Source organism: Protomyctophum parallelum (genome assembly GCF_964188405.1).
Source record: "Protomyctophum parallelum genome assembly, chromosome: 4".
NCBI classification, from domain to species: Eukaryota; Metazoa; Chordata; class Actinopteri; order Myctophiformes; family Myctophidae; genus Protomyctophum; species Protomyctophum parallelum.
The window spans coordinates 56,215,014-56,232,168 of record NC_139700.1 but is presented as its reverse complement, the minus strand read 5'-3'; the positions used below and the strand labels follow the sequence as shown (position 1 = coordinate 56,232,168).

At 45.1% G+C, this 17,155-nt stretch overlaps 2 protein-coding genes across 2 annotated transcripts; both read right to left on the bottom strand.

Annotated features, from left to right (window-relative positions):
• Positions 1 to 863: 863 nt before the first annotated feature.
• LOC310857290 (zinc-binding protein A33-like) lies at positions 864 to 4,699 on the bottom strand (the record flags this gene model as incomplete). The annotated part of the gene is made up of 2 exons (XM_083762902.1): positions 4,659 to 4,699; positions 864 to 2,368 (listed from the first exon to the last, which is right to left on the bottom strand). The coding sequence occupies exon 2, from the start codon at positions 2,295 to 2,297 to the stop codon at positions 864 to 866; it is 1,434 nt and encodes a 477-aa protein (XP_083619028.1). The 5' UTR covers positions 2,298 to 2,368; positions 4,659 to 4,699.
• A 241-nt stretch (positions 4,700 to 4,940) lies between these two features.
• On the bottom strand, positions 4,941 to 15,181 carry LOC310857289 (E3 ubiquitin-protein ligase TRIM35-like; the record flags this gene model as incomplete). The annotated part of the gene is made up of 3 exons (XM_083762901.1): positions 4,941 to 5,402; positions 5,494 to 5,681; positions 13,708 to 15,181. The coding sequence occupies 3 exons, from the start codon at positions 15,179 to 15,181 to the stop codon at positions 4,941 to 4,943; spliced, it is 2,124 nt and encodes a 707-aa protein (XP_083619027.1).
• Positions 15,182 to 17,155: the final 1,974 nt, after the last annotated feature.

The window sequence follows — 17,155 nt, the reverse complement described above, 5'->3', positions numbered from 1 at the left end:
GAGTATTGATTGAAAACATCCATCCTTGGTTCTGGACACTGCCCTCCTAATATGTGAGGAGACCGTGCTTTGGTTTTTACAATTACTTTAATCTATTTTAATTACTTTTTAATTGACGGCTACAAACACACGTCTGACTCACTTTACGCTCATCATCTTTAATTAGATCAAATACTCATCAACACATCTTCATCATCATCATCATCACATAGAAACTATAGAATTAATCCTGATCCATAAATGACAAACAGTTCAATATAAAACATGTTATCAGTAATAATCATAATTATCAAACATGTCACCATTACACCAATAATTATAATTACAAACTGATCATTTAAACACTACACAGTGGTCTCCAATGTTAATATTGATCACAATAGATACTATAGGGATCACATGGTTAGTGAATACAAATATGAAAGAAAAATCACACTTGTGTGAAGTGAGAGGAGCTCTTCTCATCATACATCACATGCATGATCAACCAATCAGAACATTGCTATGGGGTACACACAGTGCTCAGCCAATCAGATCATTGCTATGACACACACACACACACACACACACACACACACACACACACACACACACACACACACACACACACACACACACACACACACACACACACACACACACAAGCTGAGCATAGGAGGCTCTAACGAGCCTCACAAATCACACCCGTGTGAAGTGAGGGGCACTCTTATCATGTTGTAACTGAATGATACATTAATTATAAAATAATATTAATAATTATTCAATAATAATAATGAGTAATTAATGACCTGCCATAAAACGATAGCCCTCTAATCAATAACAGATCAATATTCTGGAGGTGTTTTTATTGGACGCCAGACGTTCTAACTGTGGTTTTCCAGAGTGACACAGATCTTCCCTGGTAACATCTTCAGAGACTTATCACCATAATCACCATTCCAAATGTATGGAAACAGTGTCTCAGTGAAGGTGTGTGTGAAGGTGTGCAGGTGTGTGTTAGAATCAGGATCAGAGAAGGACAGCTGTCCTCTGTCCCAGTCCAGCTGGACTCTGATCCTCCGGGCTTTCTGATTCACTGAGAGAACAGTCTCCTCCTCATCATCATGTCCTGATGAGTAGACTGCTTTGTATTCATCCCTATATAACCGTATTCTCCAGCCTCCACTCCCTGAGTCTCCCTTCCTCCCGAACGACTCCTCACACACACCTACCGCCCATTTTGTATTGTCTCCAACCTCAACATCCCAGCTGTGAGACCCTGAGTCAAAGCCCTCAGAACCCTGGACATTGGACCTTCTAGACCTCTCTGTGTTGTCAGGAAGCTGCTGCTTCTCTTTTTCACATCTCACACAGGTCAGATCATCAGACAGCACAAGCCGTGGACTAGCAGTGTTGGGGTCCAGGACGACAGGAGTGTAGGAGACAATGTCCTTCATCTTGTCCCAGACTCTGAAGGTCAGGTTCTTCAGGTGTTTGGCCTGGTCTATCAGCGCTCCTCCTGAGAGCGGCGGTGGGTCCTGCAGGGTGAGCTGGACTCCCTCCATGGTGGTCTTGTAGTTCTGCAGGAAGGAGACGTGGTCGTCGGCTCTCAGCTGGTCCTCGGCAGCTTGGATTGCGTTGGAGAGGGTTTCCCTTTCTCTGCTCAGAGCCTCAATCCTCTCCTTCATCTCCTGACTCTTCTGAGCCTCTTCCTCCCGCAGAGCGGCCATCCTGGCCTCCTCTTCCTCCTGTAGGAACCGGCGGAGATTCTCAAACTGTTCCTTGATCTGCGTCTCTGTGTTCCTGGCCTGAACCTTAATGTGTTCTTCTGCTATGTCGTAATTTGTTTTAACTTTATCAAAGACCTTCAGTTTCCTCTTTAAACGTTTCAGTGATTTCTCGACCTTCTGTTTGCAATGTCCAGACGCTTCGTCCACGGGTAAGAACTTGTGTCTGCCGTGTTTCTTTGAGTCGCGACACACGAGACACGCCAGCTGTTGGTCGTCCAGACAGAAGAGCTTGAGCTTCTCGCCGTGTGCGCTGCAGAGGACCTCAGAGCTCAGCGAGGACGAGCTCTGGCCTTTCTCCTCCAAGAGCTTCTTACACAGCTTCTTCAGCGCAAAGTTTAGAGGTGGAAGGCCCTTGGAGGATCTTTTCTGACAAACGGGACATTCCTTTGTTGGTCTTTTCGTCCACCATTCCTGCAGGCAGTCTTTGCAGAAGCTGTGTCCACAGGACAGCACGACGGGATGTTTAAAGATGTCATGACAAAAGGGACAGCTCAGATCCTCTTCCTGACAAGTCAAACGGGAAGCCATTTTGGTCTGCCGCTCCCTGCCGCTCCGCGATCTGGAATGTTCTCTGAGGCTGTCGTTACACCGGAGGAATTCTACAAGACAAAACAACAACAGTAACATTAGGAGTATCAATAGTAGTAGTAATAAAACACTTTGGAGGAAAAATAAAATAAAAATAAAGAAAGAGAAAAACACAAAAACAGGGTATTACAATATGCAAGCACAATAGCAAAGAGATGGATCATTTGTTCCGTCAAATATCACTGTCATTTCCATTGGTCAGTAGGCCTACTACTGTAGTGGACACTTTTTCATGATTGGCTGCCCCTAGGCTGCCTCTAAGCCAATGGGAGATTTAGCGAACCAATAAAACCCATAGTCTGAACGGCGCAACGTGTCTGCAAGAGGAACGGACGGAGCGAGCGTAGCAACAGAAACTAATGCCAGGGCTGGACTGAGACAAACATTCAGCCACAACCAGACTGGCCCACCGCACCACAACCAGACTGGCCCACCGCACCACAACCAGACTGGCCCACCGCACCACAACCAGACTGGCCCACCGCACCACAACCAGACTGGCCCACCGCACCACAACCAGACTGGCCCACCACACCACAACCAGACTGGCCCACCGCACCACAACCAGACTGGCCCACCGCACCACAACCAGACTGGCACACCGCACCACAACCAGACTGGCCCACCGCACCACAACCAGACTGGCCCACCACACCACAACCAGACTGGCACACCGCACCACAACCAGACTGGCCCACCGCACCACAACCAGACTGGCCCACCGCACCACAACCAGACTGGCCCACCGCACCACAACCAGACTGGCCCACCGCACCACAACCAGACTGGCCCACCGCACCACAACCAGACTGGCCCACCGTACCACAACCAGACTGGCCCACCGCACCACAACCAGACTGGCCCACCGCACCACAACCAGACTGGCCCACCGCACCACAACCAGACTGGCCCACCGCACCACAACCAGACTGGCCCACCGCACCACAACCAGACTGGCCCACCGCACCACAACCAGACTGGCCCACCGCACCACAACCAGACTGGCCCACCGCACCACAACCAGACTGGCCCACCGCACCACAACCAGACTGGCCCACCGCACCACAACCAGACTGGCCCACCGCACCACAACCAGACTGGCCCACCACACCACAACCAGACTGGCCCACCGCACCACAACCAGACTGGCCCACCACACCACAACCAGACTGGCCCACCGCACCACAACCAGCGCACAGATATACCGTCGTGAACGTGTACAATGTTAGTCAACGGACCAGCGCGTTCATGTGTTTGGGGCCAGGCTGCAATACCTTCATTCGGCCACTATGTCCATTTCGCCTCAAGATTTCCTCTGGGTGCCTTCTCTATTTATATATACTCTAAGGCTCACACGCTGATTTGAGGCCTGACTAACGAAGCCATCTCAGCAAAATATCCCAAAACAGTGTCCGTGGAACAGAACTGTTCCTTTTTCCTCAGACTACTTTTACTTTAATTAAAAGGTAAAGATGCAGTGCAATTGGGTCAAGGAGCTTGCTTTCGTGAGCAACGGTGTACGAGATTTGGTAATACAATATATTGGTCAAATCATGACATTGTTAGACCATCTGGGGGAAATAAACAAATCTGCCTCGTCGTCCCAGCCAGTGTTGTTTTCCTCGACTAAAACTAAGACGGAAAATGTTCGTCGACTACCTTTTTTCACTGAAGAAAACTAAATGGAAACTAAATGAAAACTAAGCTACGAGGACTAAAACTAAGACTAAATATACTGACAATTTTGTCGACAATTAAAAACTAGACTGAAATGTTAGGAAGGGACTAGTGGACAAGAGATCCAGTATAAGTCATTTTACACTTGGTTGCATGCTGAAAATAGCTGATCTACAAGCTCTACAAGTAGATCGGCTATTTTCAGCAAGTGAAAAAACACTCATTACGACGGCATCAAGACCCGCCACAATACATTTTAGTCGACTAAATCAACTGTAGATTTAGTCGACTAAAATCTTATGACACTAAGACATTCCAGGTGACTAAAATGTGACTAAAACTAAATGAAGTTTCAGTCCAAAGACTATGACTAAAACTAAAATAGAAAACAACACTGCAGCCCACGCAATGGCGGGACTGTGGAGCACCCACTGACGTCATAAGAACCTTACGCCCTTCAATGTGGCCCAGATACAAATAGTTGAAATACCAGCCCTTAAAACCACCACATTTAAAGTACAACACAAAGTTAATATTTGGCCCGGCCCCAGAAATAGTTTCTAATCAGTCGTCCGTAGGTGCCTTTGAGAGCGGGTCTAGGGATAATAATCTTTGTGTTCTTACCTCAGTGGAGATGGTATCAGATAACAGTCTGTCGGTCTGCCAGGTTGTCTAAATGATCCTCCGTCTATTGATTAATGGATCTATTTATTTATTGATTGATCGATATTTGTCTCTCTGTTTGTTTTTCGCGTCTCAGTCTCTGACGAGGTGCTCACAGCCAGTCTCTCAGACACCAGCCCTGGTCTGGTGCTCACAGCCAGTCTCTCAGACACCAGCCCTGGTCTGGTGCTCACAGCCAGTCTCTCAGACACCAGCCCTGGTCTGGTGCTCACAGCCAGTCTCTCAGACTCTCACTAGCTGTAGGCACTCCACCAGGGCTACAGCAACACCACTGTGTGTGCCGTCGGCCCGTCTGTAAAGAGCCATGAGGGGCAGGAACACCGCCGGGTAACCTCCACGCTGTGAAGAGCCCTGAGGGGCAGGAACACCGCCGGGTAACCTCCACGCTGTCTGTAAAGAGCCCTGAGGGGCAGGAACACCGCCGGGTAACCTCCACGCTGTGAAGAGCCCTGAGGGGCAGGAACACCGCCGGGTAACCTCCACGCTGTCTGTAAAGAGCCCTGAGGGGCAGGAACACCGCCGGGTAACCTCCACGCTGTAAAGAGCCATGAGGGGCAGGAACACCGCCGGGTAACCTCCACGCTGTCTGTAAAGAGCCATGAGGGGCAGGAACACCACCGGGTAACCTCCACGCTGTCTGTAAAGAGCCATGAGGGGCAGGAACACCACCGGGTAACCTCCACGCTGTAAAGAGCCATGAGGGGCAGGAACACCGCCGGGTAACCTCCACGCTGTCTGTAAAGAGCCCTGAGGGGCAGGAACACCACCGGGTAACCTCCACGCTGTAAAGAGCCATGAGGGGCAGGAACACCGCCGGGTAACCTCCACGCTGTCTGTAAAGAGCCCTGAGGGGCAGGAACACCACCGGGTAACCTCCACGCTGTCTGTAAAGAGCCCTGAGCCGGGAGGGAGCGGAGGGGCAGGAACACCGCCGGGTAACCTCCACGCTGTCTGTAAAGAGCCCTGAGGGGCAGGAACACCACCGGGTAACCTCCACGCTGTCTGTAAAGAGCCCTGAGCCGGGAGGGAGCGGAGGGGCAGGAACACCGCCGGGTAACCTCCACGCTCACACCATAGAGTTATATATCTATAGAGAAGACACCCGAGTTCTCCTCCCATCCACTTGCATTGAGTTGCTCAAAAGCGCATGAGGCGGATTCACTCCTCCTTCCTGGTAGGAACAGAGTGCATTCTGGGACGGATTGCAATGGTGAGTGGCCCCAAACACATGAACGCGCTGCCGTTGAACGCGCACGAGCGTCGTCCGTCGTGAACGTGTACAATGTTAATCAACGGACAGCGCGTTCATGTGTTTGGGGCCAGGCTGCAATACCTTCATTCGGCCACTATGTCCATTTGGCCTCAAGAAATCCTCTGGGTGCCTTCTCTATTCATATATACTCTAAGGCTCACACGCTGATTTGAGGCTTGACTAACGGAGCCATCTCAGCAAAATATCCCAAAACAGTGTCCGGGGAACAGAACTGTTCCTTTTTCCTCAGACTACTTTTACTTTAATTAAAAGGTAAAGATGCAGTGCAATTGGGTCAAGGAGCTTGCTTTCGTGAGCAACGGTGTACGAGATTTGGTAATACAATATATTGGTCAAATCAGGACATTGTTAGACCATCTGGGGGAAATAAACAAATCTGCCTCGTCGTCCCAGCCAGTGTTGTTTTCGTCGACTAAAACTAAGACGGAAAATGTTCGTCGACTACCTTTTTTCACTGACAAAAACAAATGGAAACTAAATGAAAACTAAGCTACGAGGACTAAAACTAAGACTAAATATACTGACAATTTCGTCGAAAAATAAAAACTAGACTAAAATGTTTTCAAAATCATTTTACACTTGGTTGCAAGTGTAAAAACACTCATTAAGACGGCATCAAGACCCGCCAAAATACATTTTAGTCGACTAAATCAACTGTAGATTTTGTCGACTAAAATCTTATGACATTTAGTCGACTAAAACTAGACTAACACTAATAATAATAATAATAAACTTTATTTGTATAGCACTTTTCATACATAAAATGCAGCTCAAAGTGCTTCACAGGGCAGGACACAAAAATAAAATACAATAAAACACAAGTAGTTAAAATGATAGAACAATAGCAGAGAACAAAACCGAATATAAGAACATAAAATAAATAAAAACACATAAAAAAAATAAAACTCAACTAAAAGCAAGGGTGAAGAGGTGAGTCTTGAGTTGAGATTTAAAAATGTCTACAGAGGGTGCGTGTCTGAGCTCGAATGGAAGTTTATTCCAGGCTGTTGGGCCATAGAAGCAAAAAGCTGCCTCACCGTACTTTTTTGTGCACATTCTTTTAGGCACTTCAAGTAGGCCAGCGTTGGAGGACCTGAGGGGGCGGCTAGGGACATATCTAGGTAGGCAGTCACGGAGGTACGGAGGTGCGAGACCATTGAGAGCTTTATAGACAAGTAACAGAATTTTAAAGTCAATCCTGAAAACAACCGGAAGCCAGTGCAGTGATGCCAAAACTGGAGTAATATGTTCTCTCATCTTAGTTCTAGTTAAAACTCTAGCTGCTGCATTTTGGACAAGTTGTAATCTGTCAGTCGTTTTCTTAGGGAGTCCTGAAAAGAGTGCATTGCAGTAGTCAAGCCGAGAAAAAACAAAGGCGTGGATTAGCGTTTTTGCATCGTCCAAGGACAAATAGGATCTGATCCGTGCAATATTTCTAAGGTGAAAAAAAGCAATCTTGGTAACATGATTAATGTGTGAAATTAAAATTCAATTCAGAATCAATAATAACCCCCAGGTTCTTTACTGTACTGTTACTGTCTACAGTCAGGTTGCCAAGTCTGGTAATTATTGATTCTTTTTGCTCGCTAGAACCGATTATGAGAACTTCTGTCTTATCCTCATTTAGTTTGAGAAAGTTCTCACTCATCCAACATTTGATGCTGGACAGACAGGTCAACAGCGGGTCTAAAGCACAGGGATCGTCTGGGGCCACAGCAAGATATAGTTGGGTATCATCAGCATAGAAATGAAAATTGACTCCGTGATTGGTAATGAGTTCACCCAATGGCAGAATGTACAAGGAGAACAGCAGAGGACCAAGAATCGAGCCTTGTGGGACACCAGAACTGATGTCGTGTTTGTCTGAGTCAAACTCGGCTAGATTGACAAAGTAACTTCTGTTCGAAAGACATTTCCAGGTGACTAAAATGTGACTAAAACTAAATGAAGTTTCAGTCCAAAGACTATGACTAAACTAAAACAGAATAGAATAGAATGCTGAAACAATGTAATGTGTTCGTTGTGAACTGAAAGCGCACCACTGTGTTTATTAGAAAACTGTAAATAAAGTAGGCTATTAGGGGGGGGGGGGGGGTGTTGCGGGGTGGGTGGGCCTTAGAATATATACTCTAAGGTGGAAACACTTTCCTCGTACGTTGAATGGTACGTCAATAAGCGTCCGCCACAATTTAACGCTTTACTGTTTATCATTGATCATGCTGAAATGTTGAAACAAGAGGCTGAAACAATGTAATGTGTCCGTTGTGAACTGAAACACTGTGTTCATTAAGTACCAACCACCGCTGGGGGGGGGGGGGGGGTGGCTGGGGGCGGGACTGTGGAGCACCCACTGACGTCATAAGAACCTTACGCCCTTATACAAATACTTGAAATACCAGCCCTTAACACCATCACATTTAAAGTACAACACAAAGTTAATATTTGGCCCGGCCCCAGAAATAGTTTCTAATCAGTCGTCCGTAGGTGCCCTTTGAGAGCGGGTCTAGGTATAATAATCTTTGTGTTCTTACCTCAGTGGAGATGGTATCAGATAACAGTCTGTCGGTCTGCCAGGGTGTCTAAATGATCCTCCGTCTATTCATTAATGGATCTATTTATTTATTGATTGATCAATATTTGTCTCTCTGTTTGTTTTTCGCGTCTCAGTCTCTGACGAGAGAATTTCAGTCTGAGAAAAATGCTGAGACGACTATAGCAGGAAATGGACTTCGATTCATGTCCGTCTGATAACAGGAATGACTCACACACACACACACACACACACACACACACACACACACACACACACACACGAACGCGCACAGATGTGAAGTCCAGAGGCGACCACCACTCTTTCTGTCCTCCAGATTCCAGCAGCCAGCTGGTTGTTGTAACTCTCAGTCCAACTCCTCCAGAGACAGACAGAGACAGAGACAGACAGAGACAGAGACAGAGACAGACAGAGACAGAGACAGACAGAGACACAGACAGACAGAGACAGAGACAGACAGAGACAGACAGAGACAGACAGAGACACAGAAACAGGATCCCAGCCCAGCCGACTAGTTTCAAAGTGAATCACTTCCTCCGGAGGAAGGAACAACAATAAAAATAAAACGGCTCCTTTTTATGAGCTAATTTAGAACTTCCTGTCTGAGAGCTAGCTAATTTAAGACATCCGGTTGCCTTCAGAATAAAATAAGGTTATTTAATTCGTTAGTTAAATAATTATTACATTACATTATTAGTATTATTATTACATTACAGTTATTGTAAAGACACACATTATGTTTCTGTGTAAAAATAAGTAATTAAATAACATAAAAAAGTTATCTAAATGGATAAATGCTATTCACTGGAGTGCATGGACTTTATAAAGTGGACACTGGACAAAAGAGGCCTCCGCGAGGCAACTATCTGGACATACCCACGTGTTCAGGGAGATGTCCTCTACCACACCCCACTCTCCACTAAGCGGGAGAGGTGTAAAGTTCACAGCAGCAGACCTTCTACTGGGGTCAATGCTCAAAAAAGTACAGTTTCCGGACACAGAATGGACACTGGACAAAAGACGGCTCCGCGAGGCAACTATCTGGACATACCCACGCATTCGGGGAGATGTCCTCTACCACACCCCACTCTCCGCTAAGCGGGATAGGTGTAAAAAGCACTATGGACCTGTCACTATTAATCTGAATCGGTGTTGTGTTTGTACCAAATATCTCCTTCTCTTTGCATCTCAATTGTGTGAGTAGTTCCTCTATAGCCGATTGAGTATGTTCTTCAGAGATCATGAATGCAACAGGAGTTGATGAATTAAATGAACTTACTATAATTTCATAATACAAAATCCTTTTCTCTGTTAGTTTAGTCTTAATGATCCCCCCTGTGGCATCCCATGATGCCGCACATTGTGCTGTCGCATTGTGCCACAGTTTCACTCCTGCTTCACTAAAACATATAACCTTAAGGGGACTAACTTTAATAACTTGAATGAATCCTTTTACAACAACACTGTCTGTGTCTTTATCCTCCCATTCTTTTTTAAGGTCCATCAAAGCTTTGATCTCACTGTTATCCTTCCATCCTTGTTTCCGCTGTTCATATTTGACCTGCCTGTACAAAGAAGTGTCTTTGCCAACTCGATTTCCAGCTATTAAAGACCTTGGGTCTGCATTGTTCACTGCCTCAATGTAAGCATTATGTGCAAATCGGTTCATCAGTGAATGACATTACCATTGTCATTCATGCAGACATTAGTGTTCAAACACCAGTAATTACCAAAATAATTAGTATTACTTTGCAAATGCATGCATGTTATAGGCCAGTGATTTAATGTCAATGCCCCAAGGCACAGCACTTTTTTGAGCGTTGACCCCAGTAGAAGGTCTGCTGCTGTGAACTTTACACCTCTCCCGCTTAGTGGAGAGTGGGGTGTGGTAGAGGACATCTCCCCGAAAGCGTGGGTATGTCCAGATAGTTGCCTCGCGGAGGCCTCTTTTGTCCAGTGTCCACTTTATAAAGTCCATGCACTCCAGTGAATAGCATTTATCCATTTAGATAACTTTATTATTATTATTATTATTATTATTATTATTATTATTATTATTATTTAATTACTTATTTTTACACAGAAACATAATGTGTGTCTTATAGCATCATTTAAATGCATAATTTGTAGTTTTAATGTGCAAATTAAACTTTTTTTCAATACTCTAGAGGTTACTCTTATTTTGAAGAGATCGTCCACCGGAAGTCTTAAATTAGCTCACTAGATTAGCTCACTAGACAGTGCCAAATAAAACTCCTGTTTGTTTAAAGCTTTAGGGGGAAAAGTAGAAGCTACTCTACCTGTTGTTCTGTCTGAGTCGTGTGGTGATGTCACCGCGCAGGGGCTGGCAACGTTTTCTCTCTGATTCAAATCATGATGCGATCAATCCAACCTCAACTGTCCTGGAGTAGAACTGACTGATAGAATATTATAGATGGGCGCTGGTCTCCTCCGACGCCCTGCAGACAGCAGCCTGCTGTCAGCACAATGTTTCACTGTCACATCCGCTCCGTTTCTTTCCTTTGCTTTGCTTTGCTTTTGTTTTCCACTCAGAGAAAAATAGTCGTTTATATCTTCGTTCGTCCTTCCTTCCTTCCTTCCTTCCTCCTCTCGCTGGGACGCACTGACGTCTGGCAGCCACTGGGTGGCAGCAAACACTCACACACACACAGACCAGACCAATGAAACAGTTCAGGAGGATCTATTGATTGATTGAAATATTAACAGTTTGTAGAATTACAGTACATTTCAAGCACAAACTCAATACAAAGACTGTTAACTGTGTGAGTGGACGACGCAATTAAGCATTACACTTGTTTACAACAGGGTCCACCTTGTTCAATTCATCAAAACATTTAGAGCCGTACAAATAGACACTTCAATGAAATAATCTACAACAAGATCTACAACAATCGTTGCCAAACTAGGGTCCTGTGTGTGTGTGTGTGTGTGTGTGTGTGTGTGTGTGTGTGTGTGTGTGTGTGTGTGTGTGTGTGTGTGTGTGTGTGTGTGTGTGTGTGTGTGTGAGGGTGTGTGTGTGTGTGTGTGTGTGTGTGTGTGTGTGTGTGTGTGTGTGTGTGTGTGTGTGTGTGTGTGTGTGTGTGTGTGTGTGTGTGTGTGTGTGAGTGTGTGTGTGTGTGTGTGTGTGTGTGTGTGTAGTATTTTTATTTAAAAAGCCAGTGACTTCATTCAGAGTGTCCTTTAGTCAAAACAATTCACCAAAGAAAACAGCATGATAAAAAGGGGAGTGTCCATAAATCCGACCTCTTAGTCCGACGTAAATTGAAATGATGACCTCTTCTCTTCGGGGGTCAAACTGGTCTGAGTAAACTTGGTCGGTTGTTGAAATAAGACCATTTGCAAAAGGGAAATGTGTCATAGGCCTATATGTGAAATGGATCTTTCACTTTAATTTACAGCTGGAGTCATTTTATCGTCTACTCAGCCTTACGTGAACTTTGAACACCCCGGACCGTTTTTTAAGTTGAATTTGATATTAATTTTAGCTGCCCCGCCCCCTTACATTGTAACTTCAGACTCCATTTTAACCTTGATAATAACGTTTATTTGTATTTGTAGGCTATAGCACCTTTCATACATAAATGCAACTCAAAGTGCTTCACAGGGCAGACCATAAAAAAGCAATAAAACACAGGCCAGCAGTTAGATTAGAAAGATAAAACAATTAATGGTAAAGAGAATACAAAATAAAAGCATAAAAACAGAGATGGATGATCTCAAAGGACACCTACGGACGGCTGCAATTTTAAACTGGCCCCCGTACAATCTGAATCCCCCCCCCCCCACCCCTTTCCCTGTTTTGACTATAGTTGTGTATACATTCATACGTCTCTTAATGTTATGATGAATTGAACAAGGTGGACCCTCTTGTAAACAAGTGTAATGCTTTATGGTGTCGTCCACTCACAGTTAAGTTTTTTTTTTTTTTTTTTACTCAAATTTTTATCCCACGATTTTGTAACCCATGGCAGTTTTCTTTTCACCCAGTGCCAATTATCTAATGTAATCCTGGGCGCTACACTTCCTCTGCCAACCTGGGGGGGCAGCGGACTGACCTCATGCCTCCTTCTATGCATGAGGAGTCCAAGCTGCTTCTTTTAACCTGACAGAGGGGAATTTCCCCGGCCGGACGTAGCGCGTGGAAGGGACACGTTATTCCGACCAGTTCCTTTCCCCTCCATCAGGCGCCCCGGCTGGCCAGGGAAAGTTAACAGTCTTTGTATTGAGTTGTATAGTTGAAATGTACTGTAATTCTGCAAACTGTTAATAAATACTTCAATCAATCAATGATAGATCTTAGACTTCTTAGAGTATTGATTGAAAACATCCGTCCTTGGTTCTGGACACTGCCCTCCTAATATGTGAGGAGACCGTGCTTTGGTTTTTACAATTACTTTAATCTATTTTAATTACTTTTTAATTGACGGCTACAAAGACACGTCTGACTCACTTTACGCTCATCATCTTTAATCAGATCAAATACTCATCAACACATCTTCATCATCATCATCATCATCATCATCACATAGAAACTATAGAATTCATCCTGATCCATAAATGACAAACAGTTCAATATAAAACATGTTATCAGTAATAATCATAATTATCACCATATGTCACCATTACACCAATAATTATAATTACAAACTGATCATTTAAACACTACACAGTGGTCTCCAATGTTAATATTGATCACAATAGATACTATAGGGATCAAATGGTTAGTGAATAAAAATTTGAAAGAAAAATCACACTTGTGTGAAGTGAGAGGCGCCTCTTATCAACATACATCATCATACATCACATTCCATGCTCAACCAATCAGATCATTGCTATGGCACACACACACACACACACACACACACACACACACACACACACACACACACACACACAAAGCAGGGCATGGGAGGGGCTAGCGAGACTCAAAAATCACACCTGTGTGAAGTGAGGGGAGCTCTTATCATTTTGTAACTGAACGATACATTAATTTAATAATCACTGCAACCGATTTAAAATAATATTAATAATTATTAAATAATAATAATAAATAATTAATGACCTGCCATAAAACGATAGCCCTTTAATCAATAACAGATCAATACATTCTGTAGGTGTTTTTATTGGACGCCAGACGTTCTAACTGTGGTTTTCCAGAGTGACACAGATCTTCCCTGGTAACATCTTCAGAGACGGACCATCATCATTACCAATGTATGGAAACAGTGTCTCAGTGAAGGTGTGTGTGAAGGTGTGCAGGTGTGTGTTAGAATCAGGATCAGAGAAGGACAGCTGTCCTCTGTCCCAGTCCAGATGGACTCTGATCCTCCGGGCTTTCTGATTCACTGAGAGAACAGTCTCCTCATCATCAACACCATCACCATCGTCACCGTCACCGTCATCATCATCATCATCATCATCATCATGTCCTGGTGAGTAGACTGCTTTGTATTTATCCATATATAACCCTATTCTCCAGCCTCCTCTCCCTGAGTCTCCCTCCCTGTCGTACGACTCCTCACACACACCTACCTCCCAGTATATATTGTCTCCAACCTCAACATCCCAGCTGTGAGACCCTGAGTCAAAGCCCTCAGAACCCAGGACACTGAACAAGCCAAACCTCTCTGTGTTGTCAGGAAGCTGCTGCTCCTCTTCTTCACATCTCACACTGGTCAGATCATCAGACAGCAGGAGATATCGACCAGCAGTGTTGGGGTCCAGGACGACAGGAGTGTAGGAGACAATGTCCTTCATCTTGTCCCAGACTCTGAAGGTCAGGTTCTTCAGGTGTTTGGCCTGGTCTATCAGCGCTCCTCCTGAGAGCGGCGGTGGGTCCTGCAGGGTGAGCTGGACTCCCTCCATGGTGGTCTTGTAGTTCTTCAGGAAAGAGACGTGGTCGTCGGCTCTCAGCTGGTCCTCGGCAGCTTGGATTGCGTTGGAGAGGGTTTCCATTTCTCTGCTCAGAGCCTCAATCCTCTCCTTCATCTCCTGACTCTTCTGAGCCTCTTCCTCCCGCAGAGCGGCCATCCTGGCCTCCTCTTCCTCCTGTAGGAACCGGCGGAGATTCTCAAACTGTTCCTTGATCTGCGTCTCTGTGTTCCTGGCCTGAACCTTCATGTGATTTTTTGTTATGTCGTAATTTGTTTTAACTTTATTAAAGACCTTCAGTTTCCTCTTTAAACGTTTCAGTGATTCCTGGACCTTCTGTTTGCAACGTCCAGACGCTTCGTCCACGGGTAAGAACTTGTGTCCGGCGTGTTTCTCTGAGTCGCGACACACGAGACACGCCAGCTGTTGGTCGTCCAGACAGAAGAGCTTGAGCTTCTCGCCGTGTGCGCTGCAGAGGACCTCAGAGCTCAGCGACGACGAGCTCCGGCCTTTCTCCTCCAAGAGCTTCTTACACAGGTTCTTCAGCGCAAAGTTTTGAGGTGGAAGGCCCTTGGAGGATCTTTTCTGACAAACGGGACATTCCTTTGTTGGTCTTTTCGTCCACCATTCCCGCAGGCAGTCTTTGCAGAAGCTGTGTCCACAGGACAGCACGACGGGACGTTTAAAGATGTCATGACACACGGGACAGTTCAGATCCTCTTCCTGACCAGTGAAACGGGAAGCCATTTTGGTCTGACGCTCCCTGACGCTCCCCGATCTGGAATGTTCTCTGAGGCTGTCGTTACACCGGAGGAATTCTACAAGACAAAACAACAACAGTAACATTATGAGTATCAATAGTAGTAGTAATAAAACACTTTAGAGGAAAAATAAAATAAAAAATAAAGAAAGAGAAAAACACAAAACACAAAAACAGGGTATTACAATATGCAAGCACAATAGCAAAGAGATGGATCATTTGTTCCGTCAAATATCACTGTCATTTCCATTGGTCAGTACTACTGTAGTGGACACTTTTTCATGATTGGCTGCCCCTAGGCTGCCTCTAAGCCAATGGGAGATTTAGCGAACCAATAAAACCCATAGTCTGAACGGCGCAACGTGTCTGCAAGAGGAACGGACGGAGCGAGCGTAGCAACAGAAACTAATGCCAGGGCTGGACTGAGACAAACATTCGGCCCCGACATTTTCACAGAATTGGCCCAGAATTTAATATTTGGCCCGGCCGCAGACCAGCCCACCAGAGGATTGGCGCACCGAGCATGCCTGGAGCGTCCTGTGGCCAATCCAGGCCTGGCTAATGCTATGAGCTAACTGAAGCCACAGGAAAGCCATAACAATACAGAGTGAGTGAACCAACAGAAGCTAATGCTATGAGCTAACTGGAGCTAATGCTATGAGCTACCTGGAGCTAATGCTATGAGCTAACTGGAGCTAATGCTATGAGCTAAATGGAGCTAATGCTATGAGCTAAATGGAGCTAATGCTATGAGCTAAATGGAGCTAATGCTATGAGCTAAATGGAGCTAATGCTATGAGCTAAATGGAGCTAATGCTAGGAGCTAAATGGAGCTAATGCTATGAGCTAAATGGAGCTAATGGGAAGCCATATTAAAACACAGTGAGTGAACTAACAGAAGCTAATGGAGCTAACTGGAGCTAATGCTATAAGCTAACTGGAGCTAATGCTATAGCTACCTGGAGCTAATGCTATGAGCTAACTGGAGCTAAAGGGAAGCCATAACTAAACACAGTGAGTGAACCAAGAACAGAACGTCGGAAACAAACGAAAACCAGGGCTGGGAGGTTGTGACAGAGAAACATAGTTTCTGGTAATAAAACCAGGGCTGGGAGGTTGTGACAGAGAAACATAGTTTATGGTAATAAAACCAGGGCTGGGAGGTTGTGACAGAGAAACATTGTTTATGGTAATAAAACCAGGGCTGGGAGGTTGTGACAGAGAAACATAGTTTATGGTATTAAAACCAGGGCTGGGAGGTTGTGACAGAGAAACATAGTTTATGGTAATAAAACCAGGGCTGGGAGGTTGTGACAGAGAAACATAGTTTATGGTATTAAAACCAGGGCTGGGAGGTTGTGACAGAGAAACATAGTTTCTGGTATTAAAACCAGGGCTGGGAGGTTGTGACAGAGAAACATAGTTTATGGTAATAAAACCAGGGCTGGGAGGTTGTGACAGAGAAACATAGTTTATGGTAATAAAACCAGGGCTGGGAGGTTGTGACAGAGAAACATAGTTTATGGTAATAAAAATGCAATGAAAAGAATAAAGGGAAAACGATGCAGAGCGGTTCAGGTTTTACGGGGGCCAGTTTCTAGAGTTGGTCTAGGGATAATAATCTGTGTGTTCTTACCTCAGTGGAGATGGTATCAGATAACAGTCTGTCGGTCTGCCAGGGTGTCTAAATGATCGTCCGTCTATTCATTAATGGATCTATTTATTTATTGATTGATCGATATTTGTCTCTCTGATTGTTTTTCGCGTCTCAGTCTCTGACGAGAGAATTTCAGTCTGAGAAAAATGCTGAGACGACTATAGAAGGAAATGGACTTTGATTCATGTCCCTCTGATAACAGGAATGACACACACACACACACACACACACACACACACACACACACACACACACACACACACACACACACACACACACACACACACACACACACACACCCTGT